The 15,294-nt window shown below is 41.6% G+C and overlaps 2 protein-coding genes across 2 annotated transcripts; one reads left to right on the top strand and one right to left on the bottom strand.

Annotated features, from left to right (window-relative positions):
* The first annotated feature begins 293 nt into the window (after positions 1 to 293).
* On the top strand, positions 294 to 2,433 carry npm3 (nucleophosmin/nucleoplasmin, 3). Its single transcript, XM_010782714.1, has 6 exons — positions 294 to 489; positions 654 to 739; positions 865 to 984; positions 1,452 to 1,545; positions 2,220 to 2,315; positions 2,420 to 2,433. Exons 1-6 carry the CDS (start codon positions 414 to 416, stop codon positions 2,431 to 2,433), a joined length of 486 nt encoding a protein of 161 aa, XP_010781016.1. The 5' UTR covers positions 294 to 413.
* A 1,537-nt stretch (positions 2,434 to 3,970) lies between these two features.
* Positions 3,971 to 11,837, bottom strand: pprc1 (PPARG related coactivator 1). The gene is made up of 10 exons (XM_010782713.1): positions 11,630 to 11,837; positions 9,506 to 9,601; positions 9,236 to 9,385; positions 8,969 to 9,049; positions 6,911 to 8,876; positions 6,666 to 6,719; positions 5,779 to 5,839; positions 5,433 to 5,500; positions 4,300 to 5,008; positions 3,971 to 4,190 (listed from the first exon to the last, which is right to left on the bottom strand). The coding sequence occupies exons 1-10, from the start codon at positions 11,810 to 11,812 to the stop codon at positions 3,971 to 3,973; spliced, it is 3,588 nt and encodes a 1,195-aa protein (XP_010781015.1). The 5' UTR covers positions 11,813 to 11,837.
* Between the last annotated feature and the right edge of the window lie 3,457 nt (positions 11,838 to 15,294).

Here is a 15,294-nt window from a genome sequence, read left to right as displayed (position 1 = left end):
AAATTGAGTTATTTTGCAAATTACATACAAATGCAGGGAGGAGGTTAATGAATTTAAATTGTCTTAGAAAAACATTCCAAATAACAAATTGTGTTTCTATTTATGAATAACTAATTTCCGGCAATGCAAGTATTTAGGTGTAATTACTTAATTGTTATTTTCTATTACAGTGGATATATTTTTACTTGGTAACATTTCACGTATGTTAGCATCGGCATCTCAAATACATTCCTGATGTTCTGGAGGAGGCATGGGAGGAGGGGGAGAAAACCATAGAAAACCTGACCGAGCAACGGCGCACAGTTATGACGCGTCACGCAGTCTAGTAGTCTGCGACACGCTTGTTTCTCTAGTGCAGTGTTCATTTCGCGATAAAGTTTTCACAGCAAACGTAATTTTTGTGCTCAGACAAAATGTCTTGCCACGACGAGGACTGCACGACAGACCACGGACCAGCCGGTCAATCCAAGCTGGAGAGCTTCCTGTTCAGTGAGTCCTTTTTAAATTCACTTTCTTCTCTGCTGGCGCACACGTGGGTCTCACCTGTGACTGAACATCGCGCTTTAATACGTCTTTATTTCAGCCAGTTCACGCGCTTGCATGAAGTCCTTAAAACTGTTACTAAATCATACTTTTCTTTACGTGTCTTCCAGGCTGTGAGCTGTCCTCTAAAGTGCCTTTCTACACTTTCCAAGGAGATGAAGAAGAGGACCTGGAGCATTTCCTTGAACTCAGAACAGTATGTACAATTATTTGGTATAACCAGACTCACCACATAAAAGTTTATATCTAAGGCTGTGAAACCATACTGGCTACTTAAGATTTGAATGAATATAACCTGAATTATTTGTTTTATTGTGACAGATTTGTCTGGGAGAGGGTGCAAAGGAGGAGAGTAATGTGGTCGAGGTGACGGCCATGAACCACCAAGGAAAGACTGTGTCAGTGCCCATCGCCAACCTCCACATCAGCTGCCTTCCCATGGTACAGTTGGCTATTTATTTACATGTAACGACAAAGGGATAGTTCAGATTTTTGTAGTGAGTAGATGTTGGTCTGCACACCACCAGTTAGCAGGGGAGAATGACAGCACTCAAGCAAAGAAATGTACTGATGTGTTGATGGGATTTCATCAAAATGTATTCCAGCCAACTTAAAAAAATCTATATCTATATATTTAGATGATTTCCCACCCTTTACCTTGTCGTCAGATGGGGAACTGAAGCCATATATTTATATTAAAAGCCACCAGATTCCATTGCTAAAAATATGTAATTGTATCTTGCAGAATACAGATGTTACTGGTCTATCACTGCCTCAATCAGTTATTTTGTTGTTTGTTGTCTGACTTTGGTGAATCCAAAAGAAAGCTTTTTAAAACACCAATGTTTTTAGACCATCTGTTTTTACATGGTAGAGATGTTTCTCAACTTTGACCTTCTTTTCCTCAGGTGAGTCTGGGAGAGTTTGAGCTGAAAGCCCCAGTGACCATTCGGCTGAAGGCTGGGACCGGACCAGTCACCATCAGCGGGTTACACCTCATAGGTAACTACTAATCTTCTCTTTTAACACTCTCATACTTTTAAAAAACTGTCAACATCTCTGCTGTCTGTGCATGTTAATATTAGATCCAAATGTAACAGAATTTGATTAATATTACAATAGGAAGCATCATGAATTATTTGAATTTTAGTATTGCCTGTTCTGCACAACCCTCCAAATATTTAGCACATTTATACATAAGCTATCTCTCATCCACCTCCATAGCAATACTGCACATATTTGATTTTATGATTCCTATTACTTCGCAACAGTATACGGCACGTAGTTATTTAGTATATCCAGATTTGTCATGTTAAAAAATAGTTTCAATTGTTTTTTATTTTATTTGTTGGTTGTTTTTTTTTCTTAAATTTGATCTTCTTTAACTGTGTTTATGTATGCACAATGTACACCAAGACAAATTCCCTGTATGTGTAAACCTATTTCTGAAATATTTTTACCGCTATCTTCCCGATCAATATTTAAGGCGTGTAATATAATTCCAGTAATGTTTAAAGGTTAGATTGTAACAGATTTAAAATGAATTACTTGTTGTAATAAGTTTGTGTAGCTGCATATTAACTATACATGAGGTCAACTAAAAGCGCAGATAAATAATTTTGAGTTTCATAATTGATCAAAATAGTGATTTAACTTCGCCCTCTGCTCTTTTGCAGCTTCAGAGGTTGAGGAGTCGGATAACATGTCTGATGACGAGGATGACGATGAAGACGAGGAGGAAGAGATCACCCCCATNGTACGGCTCCTTATGGGTACTGCCATTTCTGAAATGCCGGAGCGGCGTTCTGGCGTTCCGGTGCTCTCTGTCAAAACTGCACCCCTGTCAGACACGTCAGGCTCCTGACGTGTCTGACAGGGGTGCAGTTTTGACAGAGAGCACCGGAACGCCAGAACGCCGCTCCGGCATTTCAGAAATGGCAGTACCCATAAGGAGCCGTACTGAAAATACATGCCGCATTTTGCGTGGCTGTGTCTTTAGTTGAAAGCCCAGTGGCGATCTGTTCATCTGTCAATAACTTTGTTATTAGCATCTGGTTAGCTAGCTATGCTAACGAATATAAGAAGCTTTTTCTCCAACCAGTGAGGTAAAGGCACATCTTTATCATCATCTTTATTTATTTTATCTTTATTTATCTGTTGTTATTTTGTTTTTACTTGCTTGCAAGCGCTTTGAGCACCAGGAAAAGCGCTTTATAAATGTAATGTATTATTATTATTATTGATATGATCCTTTATAGTTATAAAAAAATAAGAGAATAAAGTAAACAGGTATAAAATACTGTATGACAGTAAAACAAAATTGTTATTAATAAAGAAGTTTGCTCTGGATTTTCCCTGCAGTTTGAAAGGGAGTGATTTGTAAAATATCCATAAAGAAAAAGAAAATCTGCTTACAGTTCTGTTTCATATGGATGTTGAGAGATGTATCCATAGATCTCTTCATGTTGCTCTCAAAGTGCACCAGATTGATGCTTTTAACTTAAACATTTAAAAACAAATCTTCCCGGGGGAGCATGCCCCCCGGACCCCCCTAGAGGGTGTGAGGTACCTCCCCACTTAAATCATGTCCACATGGATATGAAACTAAATACATTTGCACACATCTTGTGTCCATATCTTTCTGTTGTGGTGGTCATGCCACACCGTGCATGTGCATGCATGCGCGAGTCATGGTGAGGTATCTGGATTAAGAGGATGCTTTTTCTTTGCACAGCATGAAAGAAAGGCGAAATGAATGGGCTGTGATTTTAGTTTTTTTAAGCAGAGGTCAATAATTTGTACGGCCCACGGAGGATGTTGAAAAAATTGAAATGGCCCTTGAGAGGAAAAAGGTTCCACACCCCTGGCTTAGACTGTCGGGGGACACCTACTTCTTCCTTCTATCTGTCTGTACCCTGAGTCGTGGCTGATCCTGTTTCTGTGGTCCTGCCTGACTCATCATACTACTTCCCTGATGGCTCCCACAGGGTTGTTGACATCCTCGTGGATTCATCTTCTTATTATAGACACATGCATTTCCAAACATTTGATCTACCTATGCTGAAAAATGTATTATCTCTTCGATTTACAAACGGCATCGATTGCACGTCTGTCCGCCCTGGGAGAGGGATCCCTCCTCTGATGCTCTCCCTGAGGTTTCTCCCATTTCCCCCTTTAAACTGTGGGGTTTTTTCTGGAAGTCTTTCCTTGTATGATGTGAGGGTCTAAGGACAGAGGGTGTCGTATTGTCATACTGATATTCTGTACAAACTGTGAAGTCCACTGAGACAAATGTAACATTTGTGATATTGGGCTATATAAATAAACATTGATTGATTACGTTTTTAATAAACTGCCTGATATTTAATATGTACTATTGAAACGGCTATACAATCCATGATGCCCCTAGCAACCATATAGGCATGATTCATATACCGCACCTGTACAATCTTCTGGTTCTGCTCCACTGAGCTCGCCCGTGAGGGGACCCAGAGCGTGATCTCGAGCGACTCCAAGAGCCTGAACGAGAGGAGGAATATGAGAACCGCCTCCTCCTTCTGGGAGGGGAGCGGGACACCGAGGGAGAAGACCGAGAGGAAGAACGGGAAGAGGAGCTTGAACTACTATCAGATTGATGAGGACGATACCTAGAAAGGAAACAGGAAGGAATACCAGGGATGAACAAGGGAAATAATGACCCTAAAATGCTTATCAAGATGCTACATGAACCCAGGGTCTCATGTCTTTGGAACTAACCTCTTCTTAGATGGTGAGTGGGATCTAGACCGAGATCTAGAGGAATGGGAGTCAGACTCTGAACTGCTGGACATGGGGCTGGGAGAATGATGGGATCTTCTTTTTCTAGAGCGGCCTCCAGTCCTCTCTTTGGAACTGGATCTGGGGCTGGGTGTGCGAGAAACAGCTTGTCGACGGTATGTTCTCCCAGAATGCCCACTCTTAGGGCCTCCTTCTTTCTCAGTGACATCAGTCTCCTGCCGAGCAGGGGAAGCATCTGGAGTCTCCAGGACAGAGCTTCTCTCTGTCATACCAGTCCTGTGATCCAGGGGCTCTGCCAGAGGAAGCTTTCGTGTTTGGGCTTTAATCACAGAGTTTGTGGCAGACAATGCCAGGGCAGCAGGAGGAGTTTGTGTAGTGGGTTGCTTGATGGGTTTAATAGTGATAAAAGATGGCTGTTTGACATTCCAGCGCTTGCCTGGCTCTCCAGAAGGGCCTTTGTTGGGGAGGCAATAGTCGTGGTCCATGCATGCCAACTCGGCGGAGACAGTAGCAGCAGCAGGATAGGGTTTGCTGCGGGACCTGACTGAGGGCAAGGGCCGGGCTTCTATCTGGATAACCTTGGCGGGGCTCAACTTTTGGGCCTCAGCTACCTTGCTCTTTCCAAGAAGGGCCAGAGCGGCCAGGGGTTTCCACATCTGGTGTGGGGGAGTAGCTGGAGGAGTCAAAGCTGAAGCACCGGAAAATAAAGAGCACCACAGTTAAACCTAACACTCAACGATAGTTGGTAATCTGTTTGGCAAGGTGGCAAATCTATGACTATGACGCATGATTTCAAAACACCATACCTAATGATTGTGCTGTTTGATTAAGCCATACAAGAAGACAACAGTATTTTCTGATATCAGTTGTGTTATTTTAATTGAGTGGAATTGTCTTAAAGCTTAAGTCAAAATGGTGAATTAGCTGTGACTTGCATTTAAAAGAACAACCTGGGGGTGTTGCCAGGGGGCTCCAGTTATGAACAAGCCTGAATTTGCTTTAGCACTGTAGCTTGGCCTAAGAGGTCATGGATGAGACCAACAAGGTTCAAAGACAGTGCAATTTTCTAATGTCATAGCCATATCAAGATGTAAACAGTAAACTCTTGTTACCTGCAGGACTCGAAAGGTTATTTGCTCTCACATGCTCCACAACCGTTTTCTCTGGAGCCGACTCAAAACTGTAAACCGAGAACAGTTGCCGTTAGTATATCACTGCTAAATATTGTAGCTTCCACTTCTTGATTACAGTGTAGAAAAGTCTAGACAAAAAAAACCCTGTGAAGCCAGGTCGAAGAAACGTAATCCTGAAAAGGCCATCACTGTGGCCAGACAAAAGCAGGGTTTGCGGTAGGTCTTGGCAAAAGGTGTGTGCATCATTTCCACACACACCAACAGGTCTCAGAGAAACCCAGACTCCACTCAAACAGAGCAGCTTCAAAGCTGTAGGGTAACTCACCTCGAGTTTCCTACAGCTGCTGCTCTACCAGAGACCTCCGGCACACATTTCCCCTCCTTGGCTGGAGAGAGAAGGAACAAGGAAATAAGTGCATGAGCCCAAAAAAACAACGAGTACACAAGGAATATGATAGATAAAAACTCAGCTTGACTATTATAGGATGAACTATACAACTTGCAGCATGTAAGGTGTACATGTACATCTTTGGGAATTCACCATGTGGTCAGTGGTTACACTTAACATAATACACCCTATGAGGGTTCAACAACAAGCCCGCTAACATGAGTAATGGCACATACAGAGTCCAGCTACATGTTAGGTTTGGGGCTTGTAGATCCGGCCAAACAAAGACAGCAGGGCGAGAGTTAAATGGATTTGCAGACAGGGCAGAATTCCATCAGCTGAGCAGACAAGAGCACAAAACAGCTCCTCTGCCCCCCGCAGCACTCATCTCTTAAAGGGGAATGCTTCAGTAGGAAACAAAATCATGCATTTTGAACCATACGAAGTCCCCCGCCCCCACACAAACCTTAAACATTATAACGCACTTCTCTATGAAGATCAGATAAGATTCAAGCTTTGCTGGTCAGAAATATGAGGGAATAGACATTAACCTTCACTTCATGACCATCTTCAAGGCACAGCACATGCACAATTATTTAAGAAGGCACCAGCTATTCATTGTAGTGCTCTAGTCATCTAGCCCTTCTAGCTTTAATCCCACTGCCACCAACCAGAAATACTCAAACATTTAACTATGTGACACACTAAGCTATGGCCAAAACAATAACCCTTGTGTCAGAAATGTGGTATGAGAGGAGAATACTGCAGTGTGTAACATTGTCAAAAACTAAATTATACTATAAAAATCTGCCATTATTAGTTACCTTGGGTTTCCTCAAACTGCTCCAGCAAGCTGGTCAGATCAGCAGCTTCAATACCTAAAAAATAAAATTATAAAAAAAGAAATAAAAAAAAGAAGTGTCTTAACATAAAAACTCAAATATAAATTATACCTAATAATCAACCAATACATTAGATACAGGCTAAATTGAAGTAGTGACGGGTAGTACGTGTTACTTTAAAATACTGTCAATACTTGGTGAAAAAAAGTATTAAACTTCAAGCTTACCTATCTCTGTGGTGAAAGCCTCAATTAGCTCCTGTGTGGCGCTCTTTGCCTTCGGGGGTTTCACCGCTGCAGTGGGCTTCTCTTTAGTTTCAAGTAGAACAGGTTTCAGCTGGGTAGCTGCAGGAGAACTCATCTGGGTACCATTGACTGTGGGTTTTGATGATTTGCCATCAGTTGTAATGGGGTTCCTTAATGACTTAGGAGCAGTAAGCTCCGGTACCTTCTGTAAAACAACAATGTTCTTCAGGGGGGCACTGGGCGCAAACACAGTGGTAGTAGCCGCAATGGGTTTGATCGCCTCTGTAGTGGTTTTAGAACAGGTTTTGGTGAGCTCTACAGACTTTGGAGATGCAGGCTGAGATCGGGGCCTTTCATCATTTCTTCCTGAAAGTGAGGGAGAGCATTTCCCTTCTGCTGGAGGCGCAGAGCTTTGAGGCACACAAGGTGATGCAGGTTGAGCTATGGTATGATGATGTGAGGGTAAACTCTGTGCTGACTCAGGCACGGGGACCGACTGCTTTTGGGGAAGAGAAGCTTTGGAAGGTTCAGGTCTTAGCTGGGGTTTATGAACCGGTGTAACCTTGCTGGATGAGGCAACCATGTAGGCCGGTGGCGCCAACAGTGCCTCGGGTGTGGGTGGTGCACATGGGCCCCTTGGCTGCCAGGCAGGCCGGACCTCCACCACTTCTGGCTGGGGGTTGGGCCGTCGAAGGTCTTTGGGGCTGGGGTTGGGGAGGCAGGGGATGAGGGGAAGCTCTGTAGGAAGCTCTGGAAGGCTGGGCCACTTGGTGCTGTTGTCGTCTGCCTTTTCCACCGGAGCTGGCTTCTTCTGCAGACGGAGCCGCCGGTACTCTGCTAGACTGAGTGATTTAGGCTTAGGCTCTGGGACTACAGGGCCTGCTGGAGGAAGGGCCTCACTAACAGGTGGCATCATCTGGGGTGTTGCTGGAGTAGGAGCAGCTGCAGGGCTCTCTGAAGACATGCGGGGCAGGACAGCAGAGGGAACTGCTGATGAGACTTCCAGCTTCTCAGGGGCCAGCTGTTTAGGCATTTCTTCAGGCTGCTGGGAGCTCACTGTTGAGGGGGAACAGCTAGGGGGACTCTTCTCAGGGCTAGCTTTTAAGGATGCTAGTTCCTGTCTAGGTGACACAGGTGTGGCAACATGCACATTCATTTGAGGTTTTTTGGTGGTGATTTCAGTTTGGCATGAACTTAATTTATTAGGTTTTACAGTTGAGGGAGCTGGAGGTGAGACAAGAGGAAGCTGTGGGGCTTTGTTTTTCTTCTTTTCTTTGACTGACCTTTCAAGTTTTTTCAGAGATTCCTGTGGCATCTTTCTTACTTTGCCACTTCTCAAGACCCTTTCCTCCACAGGTTTGGGTTGGTGCTGTTCCTTGCATTTCTTTTTCTTTTTTCTCCGAGACGGACTTTTCTCTCTTATCTCATCCTTCTGTCTCTCGATGACCATTGCATCTTTCACATCTAAACATAGGTGTGATGTCACAGGGGATAACACTTCATCTTCATCGTCAACGACTATATGCTCGGAAGTGTCTGAGGCAACTTCTTCTGCTTCATGCTCTAAGAACTGCTCTTCTTCTCTAAATGGAAAAGATCCCGGCAGATCCATATCTTGGATTGCAAAGATGGGTTCTCCATTTTCACCCTGGTCTACAACTTCAAGTAAGATGCCTCCTTCGGGCAACATCTGTTCCCCCTCGTCGCCCTCCATACTATAGGCCATACAGTACGGGTGCATATGTCTGACCAACTCTCCTAGGCTAACTGAAATACCATCTTCTACCTCCTGCTCAAAAGTGTCAGGAAGTGGGAGGGTCAGTTCTTCCCACTGTAGCTGGTTACTGTCAGGAGATAAACTGTGACTCATTGGGCTCAGACTGAGGGAGCCATCTTCCTCTTCCTCCCCATCACTTCTCTGGAATGCGGCCAGTAGCCTAGGTAGGCTCTGAGTACAGATGGGAAAATATATAAAATATCATTCAAAAATGTGTCTGTTGCACAAGGTAATATGTGTTACTTATGAGTAAGCAAAGCTACCTTTCCAGTTGAGAAGGATCCTGAGCTAAAGTGTGTGTCTTTCTCTGGAGGGGAACGTGAGAGACACAGCAATCTCCTGAGCTGGAGAATAAAAGATAAACAAAAGCTTAATGACAAACACTTTTCTACAGTCTTTACAGACCTATAATACACATGTTTATTTAAACAGAGGTCAGCAGGTTCTCTTTCCAGACCCATTATGGGGGATGATGAGAGCAAATGTATTTGAGACACTTTAAGAGTTATGTCTGGCAGCTGGACACTCACCGGAGAGTGTTCCCGGCCCTTTTGACCGGACAGCAGGTCTGAATCAGGCAGCGTGTCAAATGGGGACAGGTTCTCATCGTCCACATTGTCAAGAATCTCTGTCAGGGCTGTCAGCAGCGTGGCTTCACTTTCCTCATCTATTCCTTTAGTCTAAATACACACGTCGGAAAAAAAGGTCAATGCGGAGAGTCAACAAACAACTGCACACTGCTGACACATTAGAGAACCTTCTTGTAACACTTAAGTTCAACCATTTGAAAGTGGTCTTGCCTCTATTGTTGGACTGTCCTCAAAGATGGAAAGAATCGAAGGGTCTAAACAGCTTTGAAGGGCCTCAAGAGTCTCTGCGGGGCTCAGCCCATCAGTCTAAAGAGGGAAAAAAACATTTCAGTTGTTTGACAGACCAAACTGGCAACATGATTCAGGATAAAAAAATGGTGATTGGCCATGGACAGTTTCAATATTAGGGTTACCAACACACAGAGTAGAGACAAGCTGTTGTATTTGAAAACAAATGTTTCAACCCAAAGTATTTCAAATTCAAAGACAAAAACCAAATAATGCAAACAGTCAGTATTAGCATTTTAACAGCTCACTTAATTATATATTTAAGGGGTTAAACATCTTTGAAGTATAATATATGAACCACTTGGTTGTATTTCAATTTCAACTGGACTGGGAGGAGACACAAGTTAACAAAATACATTGTTAACAAAACCCAGTGTTGTACGTGTAAATGTGTTTGGCAAATATTGTTAAAAAAGTAACATTTGGAAAGTGAAATCTGTAAAATATAATCTTGTTTATTTGGTTGTTGAAGCTGAGTGTAAGCCGAAGCTCAAGTGAGGCATTTGAAAATGACAGAAAGGAAACCCCACAGGTCAAGAGAGAACAGTGTTTTTATTTTCAACTAGAAGAAGAGGGAAAGAAAATACCAAAGACATGTAGGCTACTATCTAATAAAAAAACAAAAGAACATTGATACTGATTGGCCATACAGGAATCCCATACACACTTATTATCAATACAAGTTATATAACTTCACAGATAACCTGTGATCAGAATATAAGTTGTATTGACAGCTTTGTCCAAAGAAAAAAAACACATTGAATGCATGTTGTGTTAAGTGCCCAATTATTTTATAACAATTCTTCTGATTTTAAATCATATGCACACCTACAGTAAGTCTAGCACATCGTTGAACTATGCAATACACCTAAATGATAACATTGTGAACTTTGATCTAAGAAAGCAGTCATACAGTAACCCACGTGTTGCTGTCTACGCATGCACACAGAGCGCAGACATTTTTGATCCTCGCCTCGCCCCGTCGACAGGAAGCAACCTAGCCCACGTGTTGCACTACAAACAAACATGAACAGGGCCCTCGTATAAGCTCCTGTATGATATTTCAAAAAGTACCAAACGAGAATACATTTGATCAAACGTTAGAAACGCCAGGTAGTTATTGATAAAGTATTTGGATGGCGAGTGTGTGTGTGTACAGAGAGTATATTGATGTGTGTCAGCTGCGCATGTGTGAAATGAAGCCAACATGTGATCCACCACGACTAAACCACATGTAGATACCGGATACACAGGTTTTGAATGAAAACGTGGTGTACTGCCGCAGTGTCAGGCTACATAATCAAACATGTCTTAATTAACTATTCTTATTTCAGTCATTGTACACTATATAAATTAGCTTCATCATCGTGTGCCCTATAAATGAGTTGATGACACATTACTGCAATGTGCTGGCATGCAGCCTATTACAACCAGAGCATAATTTAGCACCTTAACCTTTGTTAAGCAAAGACATGGATAACGCTAAACATCCTCACTGCAGTGATGATAAAGCCAGCTGAATAGCATTTGCAGCGATTGTTACCACGTGTGTCTGGGTCTAGATGAGCAGTAAGAGCACGTTTGCACACGGATGCAGCTTAAATTCGTATGACTGATATTGATTATACACTTATTGGGCATGCTAGGCCAACTACCAATAAAAATACACAACTGTCACTTCTTTTATTAACGACTCCTTGTTTTATAAAGGGAGAAAACCTGCGTCGTTCACCAACAAGCTACTGGCTCACCACCTAGCATTAACATACAGCTAAAAAAGCACCAGCCCATTCTTAATTAAGCTGTATGTATTGTTTCAAACCTATACCACCAACGAGCTATCGAGCTGTACTGTTTACAAGACAATGAGTGCTTTCTGAATTCAGTTTTACAAGTGATACTACTGTGGCATCCACGTGTCACTTTTCCCATGCGCAGTGTACAACTCATACACACAACATGCTCTGTCCTGCCTCTAAAACACACACACAACTAATAACATTGGGTTTACAGGATAGGAAATAGAGTAGATAACATATTATTTACCTCGTCAAGTGTATCCATATGGAACATATCCATATTACATGCAGTTAACGTATCCTCGCCAGCACCCCACCGCACCGCCATCTTGCTGGTACACTCCCTGGACCCGACTCGTTTAGGAATGAGGAGAGATGAATCGAGGACCAGAGGAACAAGCACGCCGGTAGGACACACGTGGTCCGACATTCCCGGCAAAAGGACGCAAAGTAACGCTAGGGGTCAGTGGGTTGGTTACGTGAACACGTCTCTTTGTAGTTCTTCGGTTGTTTACTTCCTTGTGGTGGCTAGCTGTTTTATCCCTGCTGAAAAAAGAAGTGGACACAAATGCACTCGAGGCAATACGTTTGATAACTGCACCTGCTAGCTGTTAATACACAATAAGAAGTGTGTTAATATCAAGTTTTAAGTGTTACAGAAGAAACCACAATACAACCTTTCCAGCAAATACATGCAGGTTGGTAGGTGTTTCACCCAAATGCCAAATAATTGCTGGTCCCAGCTTCTTAAATGTGACAATTTGCTGATATCTCTGTTTGTATTATTATACTTTATAAATAGAGTATTTGGGTGTTTTGGACTGTTGGTTGGAAAAAAACAACACATGGGAAGAAGTTCACTTGGACTCGGAGGACATTGATTCTGAAAACAATTGTTACTTGTTGTGGCCTTGATTTTAAATTCAAAAGAAAGGCGTTGTTTCAAATTGTTCTATAGTTCTCAAACTTAAACTAGTGCATTTTAATTCATCTTTAATTTAATAGTATATCATGTTTTCATTTAAAAGTAAATGTGTTAAAAGTGCATGTATATAATCACACTGCTATTAAATGCTAATTGTTTTTTTTCTTGTTTAGAAATACCAAAGAATCAGGTCAGTCAGTTCAAGTTGACTTTGTCTCTCTTTTTTAGCATTTCCTTTAGCCTGTAATTGTTCTTTGTGGCACCAGTGGGCACTGTTCAGCAACAACTATATAGGCTTTTATCTATTTTGAAAGATGATGAATTTTAATATTTATAGTATAGTATTTTTTACCCTGAAAATCAATGTGACACTGTGGAGTGAATTGACGTCTGTAGAACAAACACAAACGGGGGAAACTAGATTTACTCAAAAATACTTTGAGAAGCTCTGAGAAAAGCTAGTAAGTAGACCCAGAGGTGCATATATTGGACATTGGCCGATAACTGAGGACTAACAAAATAGTGGAAAGAAAATTAGTTTTCCTATAGAGCCAAGGATGTGGTGAATGTCTATTTGTAACTGGGTATAATACATAAAGGAAAGGTAAAAAGTAGGCGGGTAAAAAAGGAAAACAGGCTGTGAAACAGAGGTGGGGATTAAATTGGGTCGAATACAAAAGTGGCGAGGATGTATTTCTCATTAGGATCACTACTGCATGTCACTGAAAAGCCATCGGCAATTCCCTGTATCCCACAGGCAGAAATGGATCAGAGGTGAGTCCAGCCTCAACAACGTGCAGAATCATTCACACTCACTCTTTGTCTGTGTCTCTGTTTTACATATCATTAAATGTCTGCTGTGTGAAGAATAAAAAAAGCTATGTGCGCAGTTTGACATTTTTTTAAATCCCTCTACATTCTTTAACAGCTTTCCTCTTGTTGCAGCTATTCAGTAAACTCATTTACGTGTTATGCTTGATTAGATAAAGTATTATTGTACGATACTACAGACACTAGGTTGCAGACACACTGTAATGTGTGCTGTAAATTCTCTGGCATCCATCCAGTTTTCCCTCTAGCAACAATTACGAGTCCACTGATCAATATGGTCCCTTGCTGTTTTTCGTTTGAAGAACATGACCCTTTTAGGCATATGGCATTTATTTAATAATATATGCAGTTAGTTTACTGATTCATTTTGAGAGCAATTTAAAGGTTTGAAAATGAGTCCCTGGCTCCTCCTGTCCACATGTTCTACACAAGCTTGTCGAGCAAGAGAATGATACCCAACTTGCTCCTGATACGTGCATGTACAGGGGGAACATTTACATGGCTCTGGACAGAAGGCTATGCTAAACTAGAGAATGCAATTCCTGAAGAAATTGCTAGTGGGAATGCTTTATGCTGAAAAGCTGATGCTAAACTGTTATGCTGAAATGTAATGTGTAAGAAGAAAGTGAAGAATTTAGATTGAAATGATACATGAACACTGGGGGCTTGAATGTGTGATGAGAGAAGAAAAGAAAGTGAAAAGGCTTGGAAAAGCAGCAGAATATTTGAACTGCAAACTTTTGAACTAACTTGATGGCGAATGATCTGTCGCCATGCCAACGGCATTTGATGACATCCCATAATACGCTTAGATACGTTGATGGCCGCATCGTTACCAAACCTGTTAAGTTTGGTAACGATTTGGTAACGACACGGGTGTTTATATTTGAGCTAACAACGTGTCCAGAGATCAGAGGTTTCCATGGTGATAGTGAGAGGAGAGCATTTTCATTGTTCTGAATGAGAGATAAACCTCTTACATCAGAATGTTTTGTTGAAGAACCATAACGGATATCGGTGAAATTTCAAAGCGTGAAGCATGTCAAGGAACTTGACCATCTGAAGTGTACTTTTTGTGTACTTTCGGGTTAATAATGTGGACTTTTTGGCAGATTAACAAAAAGTGTGCGGCTGCTCTGGTGGGGAAAGGTGAGGCTGAACTTACAATGGAGTTGAATGGAGACATGTTGAAAGTGTTTGTCACTTCAAGCCCTCAAGAGGCATTTTATTTAATTATTTTGCTTAATTTTTTTTTATCTTTCAAGCTACAAGATGTTTTCCTACGTTTCTCATTAAATATTATGTCTCAGGAATGTAGGGTTTGGGAATTATGGCAGGTTTAAAAGAAAATATGAAGGCAAAATTAAATATGTCCTCCACTCTAGCTGTGACATCACGCACTCTAAAATCTGAAGAAGGCCTCTTTACCAAGGTCTGAACAATGTTGAATATCTCTAAAAGTAAGATTCAGATTTAAAAGTTATGTTACACGAATAATGTCAGAAAGTTGTGTAACATTTTAAAGTTGGAATGAGGTTTCTGAGTGAAAGTATGAAGGAGCAGTTGGCAGTTGAAGAAGGAGCAGTTAGCAGTTCATTTCATTTCATTTCAAACCTTTATTTAACCAGATTGGTCCCATTGAGATCATAGATCTCTTTTTCAAGGGAGACCTGCAGTTGAAGTTGCATGAAGATTGTTGAAGTCTGAATAGTTTCTCCATTGACTTCCATGTTAAAAATGTGATGAATTATGGGATGTATCTCTGGAATTATGAAAGTTATGAATGATAAAAGTAATAGCCATCGATTCCCGACCGAGCTATAGTGTGGGAGAAGAAGAGGCGCAAATTAACCCGGCGGAATAATAAAGAATTTTGTGCGTAGCATAACAGATGGTGGGAATGCTGTGTCAGCATTCCCACTAAATGACAGTACCTGTGTTTCTGGGAGAACAAGTAACCCAAGGAGAAAGTTCTGCATGGTTGTTTTCTGTAGTCAAATTCCATTGATTGCGTCACCAAGACATATTTACATTTGTATTGTTTTCTTTCACAATCTCGTTTCAGCTTTGGCTTCACACAGAGAGAGTTATTTTGTTTCGTTCTTGTTTTAAATCACTGTCTTTATGCTGTCATATCATGGTGTTTGTAATGTTTC

This window comes from Notothenia coriiceps, unplaced genomic scaffold (assembly GCF_000735185.1).
Source record: "Notothenia coriiceps isolate Sejong01 unplaced genomic scaffold, NC01 NC01_scaffold00024667, whole genome shotgun sequence".
NCBI classification, from domain to species: Eukaryota; Metazoa; Chordata; class Actinopteri; order Perciformes; family Nototheniidae; genus Notothenia; species Notothenia coriiceps.
Note: the sequence above shows the minus strand (reverse complement) of the source record. Positions and strands in the feature narration are given on the sequence as shown.

Coding starts and splice junctions, on each gene's coding strand:
- pprc1 (XM_010782713.1), bottom strand. CDS start 11,812: ATGTCGGACCACGTGTGTCCTACCGGCGTGCTTGTTCCTCTGGTCCTC. Junction 9,386..9,505: donor AGGACAGTCCAACAATAGAG/GCAAGACCACTT, acceptor GTGTGTATTTAG/ACTAAAGGAATAGATGAGGA. Junction 5,501..5,778: donor GCAGCTGTAGGAAACTCGAG/GTGAGTTACCCT, acceptor CTCGGTTTACAG/TTTTGAGTCGGCTCCAGAGA.